The sequence below is a fragment of the Mixophyes fleayi genome, chromosome 3 (genome assembly GCF_038048845.1).
Source record: "Mixophyes fleayi isolate aMixFle1 chromosome 3, aMixFle1.hap1, whole genome shotgun sequence".
NCBI lineage: Eukaryota > Metazoa > Chordata > Amphibia > Anura > Limnodynastidae > Mixophyes > Mixophyes fleayi.
The window spans coordinates 162,000,640-162,019,121 of NC_134404.1; the positions used below are offsets into that span (position 1 = coordinate 162,000,640).

General features: G+C 39.6%; 1 protein-coding gene across 1 annotated transcript in view; it reads left to right on the forward strand.

Moving 5' to 3' along the window:
• The first annotated feature begins 707 nt into the window (after nucleotides 1-707).
• The window catches only part of BCKDHB (branched chain keto acid dehydrogenase E1 subunit beta), a 409,624-nt gene continuing 391,849 nt past the window's right edge, over nucleotides 708-18,482 (forward strand). Inside the window, exons 1-3 of the mRNA XM_075200910.1 lie at nucleotides 708-893; nucleotides 7,299-7,376; nucleotides 16,101-16,169. Of these exons, the coding sequence (XP_075057011.1) occupies nucleotides 752-893; nucleotides 7,299-7,376; nucleotides 16,101-16,169 (289 nt within the window). The 5' untranslated portion in view covers nucleotides 708-751. The remainder of the gene's footprint in view (nucleotides 894-7,298; nucleotides 7,377-16,100; nucleotides 16,170-18,482) is intronic.

The following is an 18,482-nucleotide window of genomic DNA, read 5'->3' on the forward strand; positions in this document are numbered from 1 at the left end:
AAAGTTGTTCTGCAATTAAAGGACGCTATATAACTAATTTTCCCCTTCAACAGAAAATAATTTTGGGGGTTTAACATTTGAACATTTATTCCATGTATTTCAGATGCCCTCCCCCCCCAAAACAAGCATAACACAAATAAAATAGATATCTATTTTAATATCTTACACCAAAATATGACACCATTTTTCCCTGCCACCCTTTCCTACAGATAAAAAAAGCCAATATAAAATACAGTAGTAATTCCCAGCGTAGCCCACTACTGTAATTGTTATCCTGCCCGTAACATCTTGCAGGGAAGGAACTGTAAATACTGTAGTTTTATGTACTGTATTTACACATACCTTACTGAAAATATAGGTTTTGTTATCATTGACTATTTAGTTTGTGAGTACAATACTTTTCAACTTGGTAACCCTAATGGTAGTTTACTCGGAGATAAAGCTTCAAATTGCTTTATTTACGGGCTTTAGCGATAACCCCCAGTCTCCTTCGCCGTTACACAAGGTGTCACCAGCACAATGTGCTGTAGCCAGCTGGTCTCCTTTCTCACCTTCAAGAAAGAAACAATTACATGGGTTGGTGACGTCACTAGCATGCCGCGGTCACGCCCCACGAATACTGGCAGGTGATTCGCCGGTGTCGTTCTACCTCTTAGTTACCATCCCACACTTGTGGCAAATCGGAGCAGCCCTCCTCTAGTCCCGCCCTCTGCGCGTTGTTCAGTCATTGTGGAGTCTGCTGACTACAAACATGGCGGCGCTGCGGGTAGTAATTGGGAACGGGAGCCGGGTGGCTAGGTGCATGCTGCGATGGTCTCGAACCGATGTGCAATTATCGAGGAGATCGGTAGCGCACTTCACCTTCCAACCTGACCCTGAGCCCACCGAATATGGTGAGAGCAAGTGTGTGACATTGTGTATCTTACAGGAGTGCATGTCTATGTCTGAGATACAGGATGAATACAAATGTCTAGCTGCCCTGGGGTTCGGAACTTTTTAAATAAACACAACCGTGTATATTTTATTTTTGTGTCACAGACAAGATATACAAGTTATGTGACCTAGTGTGTGGATGAGACTATGGATACCTGTCTTACATAAGCAATTTACAGTACAAAAATGATTAGTGATGTGGCTAACTTGCTTATGGTCATTAAAATTGTCTCCTCAAGGTACTGATTACTATCTTATGCTCCCATAATTAAGTTGAATGTCCCCTTCCCTAAAATATAGATTGGCAGATCATCTCGTGTAACTCAATAAGGGAACATAGGTCCTTATTTAAAGTGACTCAACTTTTTTTTAATCTTTTATTTATTTAAAAATGAAAAAATAGTTGTCTCAATGAGAGCAGTGATACAGTACTGGATAATGTGACCTCTACAGTGGTCTAAAAATCTGTCTGCTTTGGGCAGCTACTAAAGGTCTGCAGACTTTAGCAAATCATGAATGCCTTTAAATACACAGTCTCAAGCAATGAACTTATTATATAATGTCCCCAAAAATGTAACCTTGTTTTTGTATGTATGTGTAAAACTGGTTGCAGTATCGGTCCCCCTATTTATTTTTCTTAAAGTTTTCTCTCTCTTGTTCTGCTTTCTTGACCTAGTAAAGCCTTGCTACACACATTTTGTAACATAATTTTCTTTGCTGGACCTGACCTGCCAGTAATACTACTTTGTTTGCTTGCAACCAACCGTTAAGAGAATGGCAGTTATGTGCTACATTTCCCGAAGCAACCAGTTTTTAGCTAGCCTTTGTGGCCTTACATCTGTAAGAATGACTCTTGCCCCTTTAAAGTCAACCTGTCACATACTGTACACACAGTAGAGGCATCCATTTTGTGGCTGAACTCATGAGAATATAGTCTATGAAATCACTTGGACCATGTTTCTTATGAATATAAGGCAGACTTCATGAATATTAGTCAGGTGGTGGCTGAGTCATGTCATTATTTCCTAGAAAATTAGTATACTGCATGCTAGTGTAGCCCACAATGTGGATGATTTTATTGTGCGCAAATGAGAGTCCTCTTTAAGCATCATATGATTTAATTCCCTCAAGTAAATGTTTTGCATACCATTATTTGTGTCAAATGGAAGATGGAATAACCATCAATAGTCTACTTATTATTTATTATTAATATTGTTTATAAAGCACAAACATATTACACAGAGCTGTGACTTGAGGGGATCTTGATTTAAATTACATACAATGACACGCAACTCATGGTAAAGATGGCCCTGCCCAGATGTGCTTACAATCTAAATTGTGGAAGACATTTGATACATAAGGTAGTAGAATAACCATTGAAACTGCTGGTGGGAAAATTGCTTGTGGCTACTTTTAGGTAGAAACATTATTGGCCACCAATATTAAAGCAGACATTGACGACCTCCATTTTTGTACAGCTTTCACTTGTGTGATATGTTTGGAATGAGGGGTAACAGTGGAAGGTGGAGGCATAAAACGTGAAATAGCCTTTGTAGAAGTCTTTAGAGAGCTTCTTGCAACCATGACTGTCCTTTAACATTTATATTAACTGAGCCTCCTTCTTTTGGTTCTGGATTAGGCTTTCGCTTTTGTGCACTCTCGAGTTTATTCTTCAGCTTGGATTAGTGCCCAGTTAATTTGTTAGGCATCATGCTCACCGCTGGACACCAACACAGGACATTTGTTACCCTTGTTTGTAAAAGTTGTGGAGGCAGCAGAGATCACAAAGGTATATACAGCGATTGCAACAGCAATGACAGTTGTACTCGGTAGGTCCAGCAGCTGAACGGAGATAGTATGAGAGAGTACTTTAAAACCATACTCTCGTTTGATGACACCCTTCAGCACTACCCTGAAGTTTTCCACTGCCTTCTCAAATTTGTGACCGTTTTATATTGGAGTGAAGATGGTTATGTGGGCACAAAGCTGATCTAAAGTACAGCCATCTCAACTGCTGCTCACGTGCCGGATACATATGCTATTTACTTCAGGAAGTAAGTTACCGATGTTTACGCAGCATTAGATTTGAGCAGAAACAGGCTCATGCCAGTGGAAATTTGAAGAACAGGATCATGAAGATAGCTGGATCTCATTTGGAATGAGTAGACTGAAATGTATTAGGGAGGCTGGTCCTGATCTGACACTTCAAATATATATATGCCAGGTTAGTTGCTATTGGGAATGTCCCTTCTAGAGTAGTGTTATTGGAGCAAAAGACTTCCTCTAGTAACTAGAGGAATTACTGTTTCATTAAAGATTAGAATAGAAGTGTAGTGAAGACCAGAAAGAAGTTAATGGAGGATTGTAACTGTCAGGGCATAAATGGGACAATAAAACTGCCAGAGAAAGAATATTTTTTAAGAAATAGCAGAAATAACTAGAGGGAGAATTATATTGAACATCATTCTATTTAATGAAATACTTCTATTCAATGCACAGGTGACCTTTAGTAATAATGATAATAGCAAGGTAGCCGTTGACTTGCGTTTTAGTAAAATATGCAAAGATGCCACAAAAACCATGGATTTTAAAATAGCAAATTTAAACCGTTCCAATTAGCATTGTCCCTTATTGACTTACCTACTGGTCTCCCACAGAAAATTACGTTGCCAGAAGTTACATTTAAAAAAAAAAAAAAAGAAAAAAGGATGAGCTAGTGCATAAGAGCCAGCTCTGTGGGTTCTTGAGCACCCCAATATTTGTGCTGCCTCCAGCACTAATCATGTCTATTCGTGGCATTTTTCATCCACATGGAGTGGGGAGGTAACGTGAGTACCCACAATTATTTAGAGATATGATCCTGACAAATGATGCTGCCCCCCTTCCCATTGGACTCTGCCAGCCCCCACATCACTCCTTACTTTGTGTGGACAGGGGGTAGAGCAGCATGTTCTCCTCTTGGGAGTGTGTTACAAGGCTGTGACTTCATAGCCTGGCACTGCATTCCCAGCCTATTACCAACAAGGAGGAGCAGCAGTAGGGAGCTAAACGGGTAGCAAGCTGCCATCTGCTGCTGTTCTATGTCAGTGTACAGCACATGGTGAGGGGGTGCTGTGATGACAATAAAGGCACTAACTTAGTGACATTATGTCGCTCAGAAGTTTCGGTGCCCCCTAAAACCTATCACCCTAGGCACCTGCCTAGGTTCACCTAATGCTAGCGCCGGCCCTGCTCCTATGAACCAGGGCAATCAAGTGGAGGAGATAAGGAGTAAGATTAATTAGTTTATCCCCAAGGTCCCCCAGCAGCTCATGTTTTGTGCATGTCTTTCTCAGATTACAGGTGGGAAAATTACTTACTCGGCCAAATAGATTTACTCGACCTGTGTATGATTAATGAAATTCTGAAAACGTGGCCTGTTGGAGGTCTTTGAGGACCGAGTTTGGGAAACACTGCTTTAACCCATGCATATTAGTAGATATTATTTGTGTAACCGAGGAGTGAGTGCAGTTACTATTAAAAAGATTCAGATGTCTTCTTTTTATGGACTTCTGGGCCAGAGAGCAGATGGGGTCTCAGTATTTAACAAGTTTGATATGTGAACTGTTACAGGTGTTGGTCACTACAATGCTCCTGCACCAGGTTGATAAAAGCCTCACATCACTAGTATATGCTGTTGGTTGATCTATTTCTTCCACTTTCTAAGTTTTGGTCTGTGCTTCCTGCTTTTTTCCATTCTCGCATCATGACACTGCCGGTCACATGTAGCAAAGTGCTTTCTAACATAACACTATGGATGTTCTGAATCCTGGAAGAAACCAGTCATTTTTCTAAGGATTCTGTAAAATCCATTGCCAACACTTATCTTAATCTGAAGTGAGCAGTAATGTCACACACATGAAATGCATATTCTTGAAATTCCTTAATACTGCAGTGTGTCTATGATAATACATAAGCTCCTCATGTTTAACCTGTCTTTTCAGTTGGAGGTGATGTCACACATGTAAATGTTTTTATTTACTTGCAGCCTAGGTGCAAGTAAATAATGTGGATTTATGTGGAGTGTATAAAGTTGTTTTGAAAGACTGCTCTGTGTCAGTGAGTTCATAGTATGTTGTTATCCCCTAATTGTTTATGGTTTGTTTGTATTTGACAATGGGAGAAATATTTGAACATTAAGTCAATATTTTATTAATATATATATATATCTACATATTTTGCACAATGCTTTCTACTTAGAAGCTAGGGATAGCCCAAACTTTTTTTTTTGTTGGGTTCATGAACATGTTTAGTGCTTAAAGTGACTATGTCACCAATAGTTACAATTTCTAATTTTAATAGTAGGTACATTTATGAACAGCCATTGAATAATAGTTTGATATAAAGTATGTGAATAAATGTTTAAATATTTCTTTTAATGTGCATTTCACCATATTTCCCAAGATTTGCTCAAACAGAAATTGTGAGAAAATAAGCACTACCCCTGATCTGTACAAACCAGGCTAGCTAGTCACACACCCCTCTGTCCTATCATGTTCGCTTTCTGACCTACCGTCCAGCTGGAATCAGGAGAGTTGGGAGTTATGGTTTCAATAGTCCGTCGTGTAGGAGTCGGCAGATTCTTACCACAGAAAAGGTCAGTCCGCACTGATGAGGGAGGGGGTAGGTGCTGGCATTCCAAATGTCACTAAGAAAAAGAAAATAGTAGCTGGCTTTTTATGGTGCACTCTGGGATATTTGAATATAATAACTTTAAAGATTGAAATAATAAATTCCAATATTAATAATGTAGAGACATGCAGTAACCAAATTCTATCTATCTATCTATCTATCTATCTATCTATCTATCTATCTATCTATGTTAGGATTGATGTATCCAAGGTTTCCGGCCTATTATTGATTACAGAAATCCATTTAAAAGATATCAAGGAATTCACCCTTTTCATATAACTTCCATATCATTCAGCGCTGAATATATGTTGAAATGGAGGATCAGTCATTTATTTTGATTAGTAGTAAATGTTTATTGGTTTCCAGTTCATTTGCCCAAGTCGGCATAATGGCTCAAGCATGTGCAGAGGATGCCAGGACTGGCTTGGCAAGCATTAAGACTCTTGTTGCTGCCAGCCAGTAGCACTGGGGTGCTGAGCATCACTCAGCTCCCTGGTGAAGACCCTGATGACAGTGTATCCGCTGGCTTGATGGATGTGGCTCTACTGGCGCCATCCAATCAGGACGTCATCTTGGAAGTAATTGTATATCCCTGTTTCATGTATTCCCTATTGTCCAAGACTGAGGAGCACTGCGATACCTTACAATTCAATAATAGTAATAATAGCAGATCCCAATTGAACAGTGGTGTACTTTACTTAGGAAATACTCCACTAACTGATTTATTTTTCCAGATGAGTACTTTCCGCGGAAACACTGGCATTACTCACAATCTGACCAGTTTTGATTAGCACTGCCACCTATATGTTACATTTTTGCCTGCTCCATGCAACCATTTTTCCCAGGGCTCTGCTGGCTTTGTAATACAGAACAGGCAAATCAATTCAGTATGCCACTTGAAAATGGCAGGGGGGAAGGACTGTTTGTTAAAAACAGTTGCACAGAGTATTTCCTGGAGTTCCACCTAAGTAAGGGAGGAGGTAAGTAAAATCTAACATTTAGGTGGTTGTTTAGCTTTAAGGAGACTAGTATTTATAAAAGGGGTTGGACACATAATTGTCTTTATTAGAACTAAAGATAAGCAATGGCTTATTTTAATACACACTTGAGTGACCATCGGGTCCGCCAAGAGGGATTTCGGGCCCTGGTTCATCAACTTCTTGGGGCCCCTTGAAAAAATACCAATGTTTGTGTGACTACACCAAGTTAGTGGCTCCTCCAATGACACAGGCCCGGGCCCCAGTACTTTACCTGCTACCCTCTCTTGGCGCCCCTGGTGACCATCTCCATTTTCAGAGCTGTACCTCTCCTTCATAACAATCGTTGGACTGATTTCCTTGCAGTGTCCAGGGCACCTGAAATACTGGTAGAGTTTGCAGAATGCAGGTGGATATGAGTAGTGATGTCGCTGCGATTCTAAAACAAAATATTTCACTGTGTAGATGAACAGCTAAATCTGCTCTAATGTATTTTTCTTATGTATCGGCAGTAGTTTAATCGTGAATCAGATTGTGTAATGTGCTTTTGTTTTAACATTCTTTTCATAGATCACTCCACTATCCTTAAACACAAACATCAAAACATGAGAATGTTGCCTTTTAACTACCTACTTAAACATTTCATGAATTATATTCAGTTGTCCTTGATATTACAAGTATACTACAGATATGTTCTCTCTTCTACCCTTTTTGCAGGACCCACTCAGAAAATGAATCTCTTCCAATCTGTAAATAGTGCATTGGATAATGCACTATCCCGGGACTCATCTGCAGGTACAATACTTTCATAATAAGTGGGAATGTATGCATTTGCAAATCTGATATCTCATGCCTTTGGAGTATTACTTATGTTACAGATACAGTTCAATGTCTAAATATACATATATATTTTTATAGTGGTTTTTATGCTCTCTATATGAAATAAAGGGACACAGGGCCTGATTCATTAAGGATCTTAACTTAAACTTCTTATTTTGTAACATGGACAAAACCATGTTACAATGCAAGGGGTGCAAATTAGTATTCTGTTTTGCACATAAGTTAAATACTGACTGTTTTTTTCATGTAGCACACAAATATCAACTTTAAGTTTCAGTGTACAGATAAGCTATCAAGTATTTGTGTGTTACATGAAAAAACAGTCAGTATTTAACTTATGTGCAAAACAGAATACTAATTTGCACCACTTCCATTGTAACGTGGTTTTGTCCAGGAGACTGAAATAAGAAGTTTCTTATGTTAAGATCCTTAATGAATCAGGCCCCCAGGTATTAAATGGAAAATGGCTTCTTTCTATTTATTAAAGGCTACCGTCGGCGCTGGCAATTACCATGCTTTGCCGAAGGTAGCTATCGCTGGGGCTCTGTGGCAAAGGGGTTATACAAGTACCGCCACTGTCATCCTTTCACTATTGCCACCTCAAAGATATTCCTCTGTGATCACAGCTAAATTGCTGTGATCACAGAGGAATATCTTTGAATCTCATTTAACAACTTATGGGGTGGCACAAGTTGAAGTTATAGCCCTTAAAAAGACATACCCACTTTTTGAACTGTGGGAAAAAGCCTCTTTATATTGGAATGAAGAAGTATTGCTATTATAATTAATTTAATTAATTACCTCAGTTCTGAAGGTTCTTATTATATTACATATGAAACAATTGATGGCGATGTTTTTATATTTTATTTTGTATAGATTTCTCTGATTGCATTCATCTTGGTGAATACATTTTTTTTTTTTAGACCATTCATGTTTCTAGAGATTCTCTTCTGGTTTTTATGAGAAACTCCAGGTATAATGATTTCAACACCAGTAGTATAGGTTTTCCACAGCGCAACCCATATTGTTGTTAAATCTGGTTGTGTCCATCGTTTTGCTGGTTTTCCTTCTTTAATATATTGCTGTTCCCAGAGAGCATCTTGTTTTATACTTAACCTGCTAACAGCACTACTAACCTATTTCAACCTGACAAATATAGGTTCTAAAAACAGAGTAAGCAAAAATCGTGATGAGGTGCATTATAACAAAACAATATGTAAAGTACACACTTTCAGCTCCTTTTACTAAACCACAAAAGAACCCATTGCCCTGAAAGACATAACAGAATGATGCATTACATTACAGTGGCATTGTGATGTAATAAAAACTCAATATGCGTAATTTTGGCCTTGTCCGTCATTGTGCAGTGTTGTAATTGCAGCACCACATTGCGGGGTCGGGGCCAAAATAATGCCATTTGTTGCGAATCACATCAAGGCCCCTGTTCCGCTCACTTCTCTTGGAAGTGGCATGCTCTCCTGGAATTCTGGAAGGACTGCCTAAAATCCTGGAGTTTCCTTGACATTCTGGGAGGGTAGGTTTTCTTCCTGGTCACACCAGGTGCCCAACCAAGATGACGCATTGGATTGTAACTAATGAAGGCTGAAGACTTTAATCAAAAGTAACTATTGCATTACTATTTAATGAGATAAGGAACGATAGGATTGCTTTAATATACTTCGTCTATAGCCCCCTGCTTCTGACAAACTCTTCTATGCAGATCATATATGTGCAAGTGATGCTATGCTGTGAACCTGTGGAACACTACTCCAGTGTCAGCTAAACCTTTCTGCAGGTTCTTTACAATGATGTGTGTGTTCTGCTTTGTATATCTGGCCAGTTCACAAGCAGTTCTAGCTCATAGTTGCCATAGAGACTCCCGAATTTTTGTGAGTTCTCCCGGACTCCCGAGAGAACAGGCAAAAATCCCTGATCCAGCTGTCTCCGTTGTTATAGATGGGTGGGGGTGGGGCTAAACATGGCATTGTGGCCACGCCCCCTGTTGCGATTGGCCGAAATTACATAAGATTGACAGAGCTGGAACCTAACGGTGCACCGCGCGTGGCCACTCCCCTTCGATGGACCCAAAAAAAGTGGGTAAGTATGTTCTAGCTATTAGTGTTTGGGGGCCAACCAGACTAGGAACGCTCCTGAACTGAGCCCTTTTTAGCCCTTTATGTCATTATGAAAATGTTACTACGCAAAATTAAGTCTGAGTTCTGCACTGCTCCATAAAGTGAGGAGTGCTGTGCAAACTTCTGCTTTCCCACAAATTCAGCCATATTGCTCCACCAGCATATTGTAGTTTTGCAAATTGAAGCACAGACAGCGGCTTCAAAGCTATTCTTTGCTCTGCTTAGCAGCAATTTTAATGTTTAGTAAATAGCCTCTGCCGTCTTCATAAGCTCTACCCACAATCACTCTGTTCACAGGTATGTCTGGAAGAAAAAGTCTTATCTCTTGGAGTTGACAAATGTCTCTTGACAAGATACTGTAGGAGTGGAAAAATCAACATTAGTCTGTTGAAGGACAATGGGAAGAATACATTCCTCACTAATGAATAAGTGTATCATTGGTGAATGATGTAAACAGAGTGTCTGATATCATTATTTCCATGTATAACCATGTTTGATAGGTGAAAACTGCAAAGGGATTGTGGTTGAGCTTATAGATATGGTATAAAGTTGGATAAACGTATAAAAAAGAAGTATTGAGCCTGATGAAAGTTTCACCCTCAATAGTACAACCTAGACTTGGAATTTTTTGAGGATGTTAAATTTTTCCACTATAAAATATGCAACACTTAGAGTATGCACACCAATGTTTTTTTGCAAACTAATAATGATCTAGAATAGATGGTCAGAGATAATATAGTGTTTATAAATAAACAACTGTAATTCTTAACTAACTGACAACAGTAGGTCCCAATCCACAGTAAAAGTAACAAATTATTCTTGGTCTGTGTCTTATGTGCTCCAGGCTGGATTTAGAATAGAGGAATCATTCAGTAATTCTGTGTTAAATGAACACTATCACCAAATAAAGAACAAAAAAAACCCACTTACTATTGCTTTCCTATACCTGCATGTCCACCTGAGTTTCCCCCCAAAATATATCATATTTTGTATATGTGGTACTTCATTGCTGCTATAACACGAATAGAATAAGACTACTCTGTTGCTTACTAAAGAATATAGCTATACTTAGCTGTCAGTAGAAGGAAAAACAAGGCAGATAACGGGCAACCCTGGTCTGTGGGAGGAGTCACCAACCTGGTGGCATTGGAGGCTATGGAATGGGCTCCAATAAGTTTCTGTACCAGGGACAGATATTTCTCTTGGTGGCCCTAATTACAGATGATGTCGATTCATTAATGTAAATTTATTTGTTATTTTCTCTTTTTTCATTCAGTGTAAATTGTGGTTTTCACTGCAACCTGATTTATTTCATACTTGCCTACTTTTGCAGCGTTTTTCCGGGAGGGGGGTCCGTCGAGGGGGGTGTGGCCATGCTCCGCCCCTGTCAATCTCAGGCATTTTTAGCCAATTGCAGCAGGGGGCGAGGCCATGATGACACATTTAGCCCCGCCCCCCGTCGTCTTCAACAATGCCGAAATCTGGATCCGAGATTTTTGCCTCCTCTCTCGGGAGTCCAGGAGAACTCCTAAGAATTCGGGATTCTCACGGACATTCCGGGAGAGTAGGCAACTATGATTTATTTACAGTGATCCAACAACAAACCATTCTGTTAGCAATGATATTGCAAGTAAAACGTATCATCTGTTTTTAATGTTAACATTATGTCTGGAGAAATCATACTGCATGGGTGACTTGATGGCAGCAGAATCGCCAAGCATTAAAAGGTAGTTTGATGCTTTCTACATTTGTTTATCACTTTTGTTTTTTTAATTTTTCAGTATACAGAGCCAGTTGATTTTCCAAACCAGGTGGCTGGGGAGCCCATCAGTTCACAATATGGTGATGGGAAGTCCCCCCATCCCAGGCTGGTAGAGGTGGCTTTATTTCATTATATCTGACTCTAAACCGTACCAGTTGTTAGGGTTGGATTAAAGCTATTTGTTTTTCAACAATGCTCCCTCTCTGCAGTGCCATCTTAAAGACTAAAATATTGGTTATGCCTTTTGATGTTAAAAAAGGTGTTAATGTGGATGATAAGCCTCAACGATTTTGTAACTTAAACAAGTTGCTGTTTATTAAAAATGTAGAACAGTAGAATATGCAGGTACTCACAGTTGGTAACTTGTAGTATAGCAGTATTCAACAGTAGCAACAGGCAATACAGGTTTATGGAGTATACAGATGTAGGCAGGTAAAATGCACTACGTTTCTATACCTCTACACATCTGTGCAGGAATCAGTTGTGGGCATACAGACTCCTGTCTTATGTATATATAAGTAGTGGGGAGCCCCTGTTCACCACCTGTGTGCTTTTGGACACACACACACACACACTCACTCTGCAGCCTTTTCAATGTTTTGCATTTCACAAAAAGATAGATTAGAGAACTCCTTGCTAAATCTCCTAGGTGGAATACCTTTGTTGCTTCTCATAGAGCTTCTGTTTTCCGGTTGGGTATCCACAATTACATTTTCAGTCTCGGACACGCTTTCTGCTGCCTGAACGTCCAGTGTCACAAACCTTTCTTGTGGTTGCTGTTCCAATACTCCATTAAGTGGCGTGTTTTCGTTAAACACCACATCTTTGGATTTGATAATGTCCCAAAGTCTATATCCTTTACTCTTTTGGCAGTACCCGAGCGTGATACACTGCACTGACTTGGAATCTAACTTACAACGCTTTTCTTTAGGAATATGTGCATACGCCTTACAGTTGAATACACAGAGATGGTTGAAATTTTTACCGGACCACTCCTCCAGTGGCGTTTTATCTTTCACAGCTACTGTGGGTGCTGGGTTTTTAAGGTAGACTACAGTGGACACTGCTTCCGCCGAACACCTTTACTCCAGACCTGCGTCATTCAACATAGTCCGTGCTCGTGCAACAAATATTTTGCTTGCTCGTTCACTCACACTTTCTGTTCTGGTGTGTAAGCATTTGATAGTTGGTACTGTATGCCATATTTTCTTAAGAATTAAGCTAAAGTCCTGTTGTCGTATTCTCCGCCATTGTCGGATCTCAAGGCTTTTAGTTTCAGACCCATTTGAGTCTCTACAAGTCTCTTGTATTCCTCAATTTTCCCTACGACTTCACTCATAGCTCTTATGAAGTAGACATGTGTCATCAAAGAGTGTCAGAAAGTAGCCAATGACTGATTTCACCTCCTTTGGACCACATACATCAGTATACATTAGAGCTAGGGGTGCTTCAGCTCAAGTTGCTGACTTGGGTATGGGACAATGAGTTTGCTTACCCTTTATACAGCTCTCGCATGTCAGTCTCTCAGAACTGTTCACAGTGATGCCTGTCACCATCCCATCAGCGAGTTTCTGGACGTTGTTGTATCCCAGATGATCCAGTCTCATATACCACAGCTCCATTGATTGACTGTTATCTGAAGCTGCCATCGCATTGCGACTTCCTCGTCGTCCACCTGTGCTCCCACAGATGCCAATTACTGGGATATCGACAGCATCTTGTCTATGTATTTATCCATATTCTCACAAGTACTCCATTTAGTCCCATACAGTGTACGCCTCAAGTTTATTCTTCTCATCAGACCTTTGTCCTCATACACAATTTTCAGAGCAGTCCACATCTCGCTTGCTGAATCTTTATCATTAATGATTACACATGCTGTTCTACAGCTAAACAAATGGTGCCTATGGCTCTATTCACTTCATCAGCATTTGGTCTGGCGTCTGGATCTACTGTGACTTTCCACAACTTTTCCCTCATTAACTGCATTTGCATTGAAAATTTCCATGTTGCATAATTCTCAGAACCTTTTAATTTCACAAAGTTCATACTGGTGCCTGTGCTGTGCATTTTTTTCTCTTTTTGTATTGCATAAAGGACTATTCTGTAATATATCAGCTTCCTTTTATTCTCTTGTACTTCTGTTATCTTTCTTTATGTGTAAGCGTTTGCTTTAACGCACGGTGCCTGGGCCCATAACCTGTTGGTTATACCTTTTGATGTTAATAAAGGTGTTCAGCGGTATTAATGTGGATGTTAAGCCATAACGCTTTTGTATCTTAAACAGGTTGCTGTTTATTAAAGATAGCAACAGTAGAATATGCAGGTACTCACAGTTGGTAACTTGTAGTATGGCAGTATTCAACAGTAGCAACAGGCAATACGGGTTTATACAGGTTTATGGAGTATACAGATGCAGGCAGGTTGGTAAAATGCACTATGTCTCTACACATCCGTGCAGGAATCGGTTGTGGACATACAGACTCCTCTCTTATGTATATCTAAGTAGTGGGGACCACTTCTGTGTCCACCTTCTGTGTGCGTTTGGGGGACTTGTATATATACATACAGAGCGCAGCTAAAAGTACTGCGTCCGTTATTTTTACTGGTCAGACAGGAAGTGCCCCCAACTTCCTGTTTCCTCACTAGACAACAGGGGGTCATGCTGCATTTGCCATAGCAATGCAGCAGGGGAGGACGAGTGAAAGCGCTCCTATATACTACCATAAAACTGGTTTTCTAGCCAGGCTGACGTTTTGAAGAGGGTATGCCATATAATTAATACACATTCATTTTTGTTTGTGCAGAGAATACACCTGGGGCTAAATGTATCAAGGTGAGCGTTTTCCGGCAGGTTTGAAAAATTGGAGATGTTGCCTATAGCAACCAATCAGATTCTAGCTATCATTTTGTAGAATGTACTAAATAAATAATAGCTAGAATCTGATTGGTTTTTCAAACCCGCCGGAAAACCTCTGCTTGATACGTTTACCCCCTGGTGTTAAGTGAGGTTTTTTTTTTTATAAAGAGGGGCTATTAAATAGTGGGAGCAATATACTAGTCTCAGCAGCTGGACAGCTTATTCCATTGTTTTAAGAGGCATCATTGTGGGATATTTTTCTTGCCAACATCAGCAACTGCATTATACCGGAAGGTTAAATTTGCACGCACATTGCTTGACACTGTTTGGCCTCGTTTGTCAAATGCATGGTGCAATCAGTAAGGACCAACAGAAGATTTGATTGTTAGTCAGAGTTATATTTTTCATATGAATTTGGTTATATTTTAATTTGTACCAAATATTAAAATTGTATCTGTATTATAACAACCTTTTTTTTTCTTTAGTATCTTAATTAATGTGATACGTCTTTGGCTGTCGTAAGACGTTCTTGGCAGTATGAAAATCTTGCTGTCAACAGTTTTTGATATGTAGAGGACACACATCTCTGAAATATCACACTTGATTCCTTGGCATCAGGCTGCACAATATTTTAAAAACAGTAGAAGGAAATGTTTGAGTTGTGTAATCTCTTCCTTTTATGTGAATTTCAGTCACATTATTGATATGTCAGTTGTCATATCCTGCACAGCAGTGAACACATGGAGCCGCTGCTGTGCTGTGTTTCTTATTTGACAATCATTTGTAGATTATGAATGTGTATCCTTTGTACAACTGTACACTGACACTTTTAGTGATTTTCAGTGATGTTTTTACAGGATAATCATTCTGGTTTCGATCTTGATACATTATAATAATTTCCATGACTTTGTATCATCTACATTGTTGTGGATCTTAAATTATTTTCATTTTGCATAACTTACGTTTTCCAATATTTTTGGAATTAACTGAATTTTAGAGTCTTCATTTGATACTGTCACAGTAGAATATAGTGTTTTGTGATGATCTAATCTTACTGTGTGTCAGTATATTGCGTTCTTATTGCTGGGTTAAGGTATCCAATTTTGTTTCCTCTCTGTCTTTTCACACTGTTTTGAACATTGAAGTAGAAACTACCCATTTATAGAGACTTAAGGTGGTGCTCATCGCAGTAGTTTTGGGGTTGTTTGTACCTACCTTTAGAAACGGGACTGTCTTTGGAAATCACATGAAAAATTCATGTTGTTTTGACATGGTTGTAATGGGCACGATAGGTCTCCAGCAGGACTCCATTTCAACTGATTAAAAGCATGATAGCCACTTACAAAGCACATATGTGTTTTTCATTAATTATTAGATGGGTAATGATTTGTCTGGCGCTGGGTCGTCGGTTCAACCAGGGTTGTCCACCACCCATTTCAGATTTCTACAAAAATCTTTGAGTTAAGAGAGGATGTTAAAACAACTATTTCTGCCAAATATCTAGACTGTCTGACAATTACTTGATTAAATATTGATTTTTCAATTTATTAAATAATTTACTAATCGCAGCTTCTTTATCCAGTTTTTTTTAAGTATCGCGGATGTTTATTAAGAAGTCGCCACAAAATTTGGACCTCTAGGGTAACTCTTCCTCCCGAATCCAAAAATCCAAACCAAATTACTTTATCTGCCTCATGTTTTGTGTTATGGCAAAAACGCACGTTTTTCTAATAGAATTAAAAACGCTAGGTTCAGTTGACATTAGGGATCCCATTTTTTTGGGGTGTTTAAAAAAGGTATAAATTACTACCACAAAAATAAATCAGCAGGGTACTCTGTTTCATAGTGGAGAAAAAAAATAATGAAGTTGATGTTCGATCTACATGAACAAAGTAAATTGATCCAACTTCTTTGTGTTGCAGTAATATTTGGTGAGGATGTCGCCTTTGGAGGTGTGTTCCGATGTACTATTGGGCTGCGAGATAAGTATGGTAAGCTATTTCACCATAATATTGAACATTGTAACCGTTATCAATAAACAAAAGTATATATTTTTTTTGCTTTTCTCCTTAGTCACTTGCTCCTGCTCAGAGCTACCTGCACACACAGCTGTCATTTAGCCCTTCTGTGGGGGCAGTAATAGCTGTAAACTATGCACATGTTTATAAATAATCTGGTTTGAAAATGTCACGTGTATTCTTTTATCAATGAAAAACATATGTTTTTATATGTATTGGGTCTCTGGGAATATCATACTTCCAGCATCACAAGGATATTCCTGGCTCTCCCAGTGGCAGATGTGCCCTTCCCAAGAACTTTGTGCTTCTCCTATTCTTTATAGCACTTTCTATTTTAGTTTTTTCTCTATTTTCCTTAAGTCCAGAAAAAAAGTTTATATATTTAATTTATAGCATGTTGTCCACACAATTAAATACTTGGCCAGCACAGCAAATTCTTGCCTCGTGGAAAAAAAAGTGCTTGGCTTTCTAAAAGAGAAATATTTTTTTTTTCCCCAGCACAACAGCTGTGAAAAAGTGATAAATAGGACTTAAATGGCTTAATCTCTTGTAGAAGTGCCTGCAATGTTCCAATATTATAATATGCACTGTTAGCAATGGTTACTGGGTACAATCTGAGATGCAAAGAAGACTGAACAATTAACATTGCTGACACATAACAAGAAAAATAAAAAAAGACACCGTACATTACATAATACTTATGACAAGGACAGCTAAAAGGGAAATGGGGGAGGGGAGGAGGAGACACATCTAGAGACAATCAACGTGAGAAGTGGGTACCTTTGTGACCATCAATAGTGAAAAACTCAGAGTACTCACACCAAAGTTTAAGGGTCTTGTAGGGGTCGGTGTTCCGTGTAGAATTAATACCACTGGAACGATACGGCTGTAGAGTGTTTAAAGCCAATAGCTACATTGATAATTTTAGACAAAGACGGAAGTAGTGGGGATTTCCTATTCTGTGCTTTTGCCACCCTAGCGGCGATGAGTATGTGTGACATATTGGTTATGGCGTTGGAGATGGGGAGGGTATAGCTGTAACGGTGCCATAGCGGGGGAGGGGGGAGATATTGGATTTAGTAACCTGTGATATTAGGTCGAAGACCTCGGCCCATAATGATCGGATTTTAGAACAAGTCCAAAAAATATGCACAAGTGTGCCAATATCGCCACATTCCCTCCAACAATATTTGGTTTCTGAGGGCCAGATTTTGTGGAGCTTATCTGGGGTTAAGTACAGCCTGTGTACAACTTTAATAATCATCTCCGAGTGGTTGATACTTTTTGACATCTTATATATGTTTGAATGATTCTTTTCCAATCTTCCACTGACACAGTGATCTCCAACTCCGTTTCCCAGGAAGTTTGGACCAGCAGGTCACGGTTGTCAACGGGACAGGAGAAGCCGATACCATGTTAAGATGCCGCCTGCATAGGAAGTGGGGGAGAGTGACATTTGAATACAAGGGGGAGTCCGCCTCAACATCAGTGGGTGTGAGGGATGGGATTGTATCCAGTGCCTAACCTGAAGATACTTATAGAAGTCTCAAATAGGAGGCAGATCTTGTGGTGAGAGGTACCAATGACAGTCCCTTTAACATCTTCTGCCATTCTAATCTTGAAGGCTAGAGGTTCCATAGCCAATGCAAATATCAGTGGGGATAGAGGGCAACCCTGTCTGGTGCCCGTTAGTAATTGGGGAGACAGAGGAACCCATTGCCGAAGACCCTGGCCAAAGGTTTAGTGTACAACGTAGCGATAGCGTGTAGAAAAGATCCCCCGGAGCCAAATTTAGTTAAAACCGCAGAGACGTATTCCCAATGGATCCTATTGAAAGCTTTCTCGACGTCAAGTGATAATAGTAATGAGTACAGAGATAGCTGAGTGAGTTTCGACAATGTTTAAGACTCTCCTTGTATTGTTCGGTGCCTGTCTTCCAGGTACAAAACCCACCTAATCTGAATGGATTACTTGTGGTGTGGTAGGGTAGGGATTAATCGGCTAGCAATTAACCTAGTGAAAATGTTAAGATCGGAGTTGAGGAGCGCTATGAGACGATAATTGTGGAGGTGGGAGGGGTCCATGCCTGGCTTTGGGATGGTAATTATTTGCGCCTCAAGTATTTCCTGTGGTAAGAACGTATCTTTAGTGGCTGAGGTGAGTTGAATAGTTTAGTGAGGACCAGGGTCAATTTGGGCTGAAAGGAGGTATAAAAGTCTTGCGTGAAGCCATCCGGGCCTGGGGGCCTTGTCACGTTTCATGGACTTTATGACACCTTTAACCTCT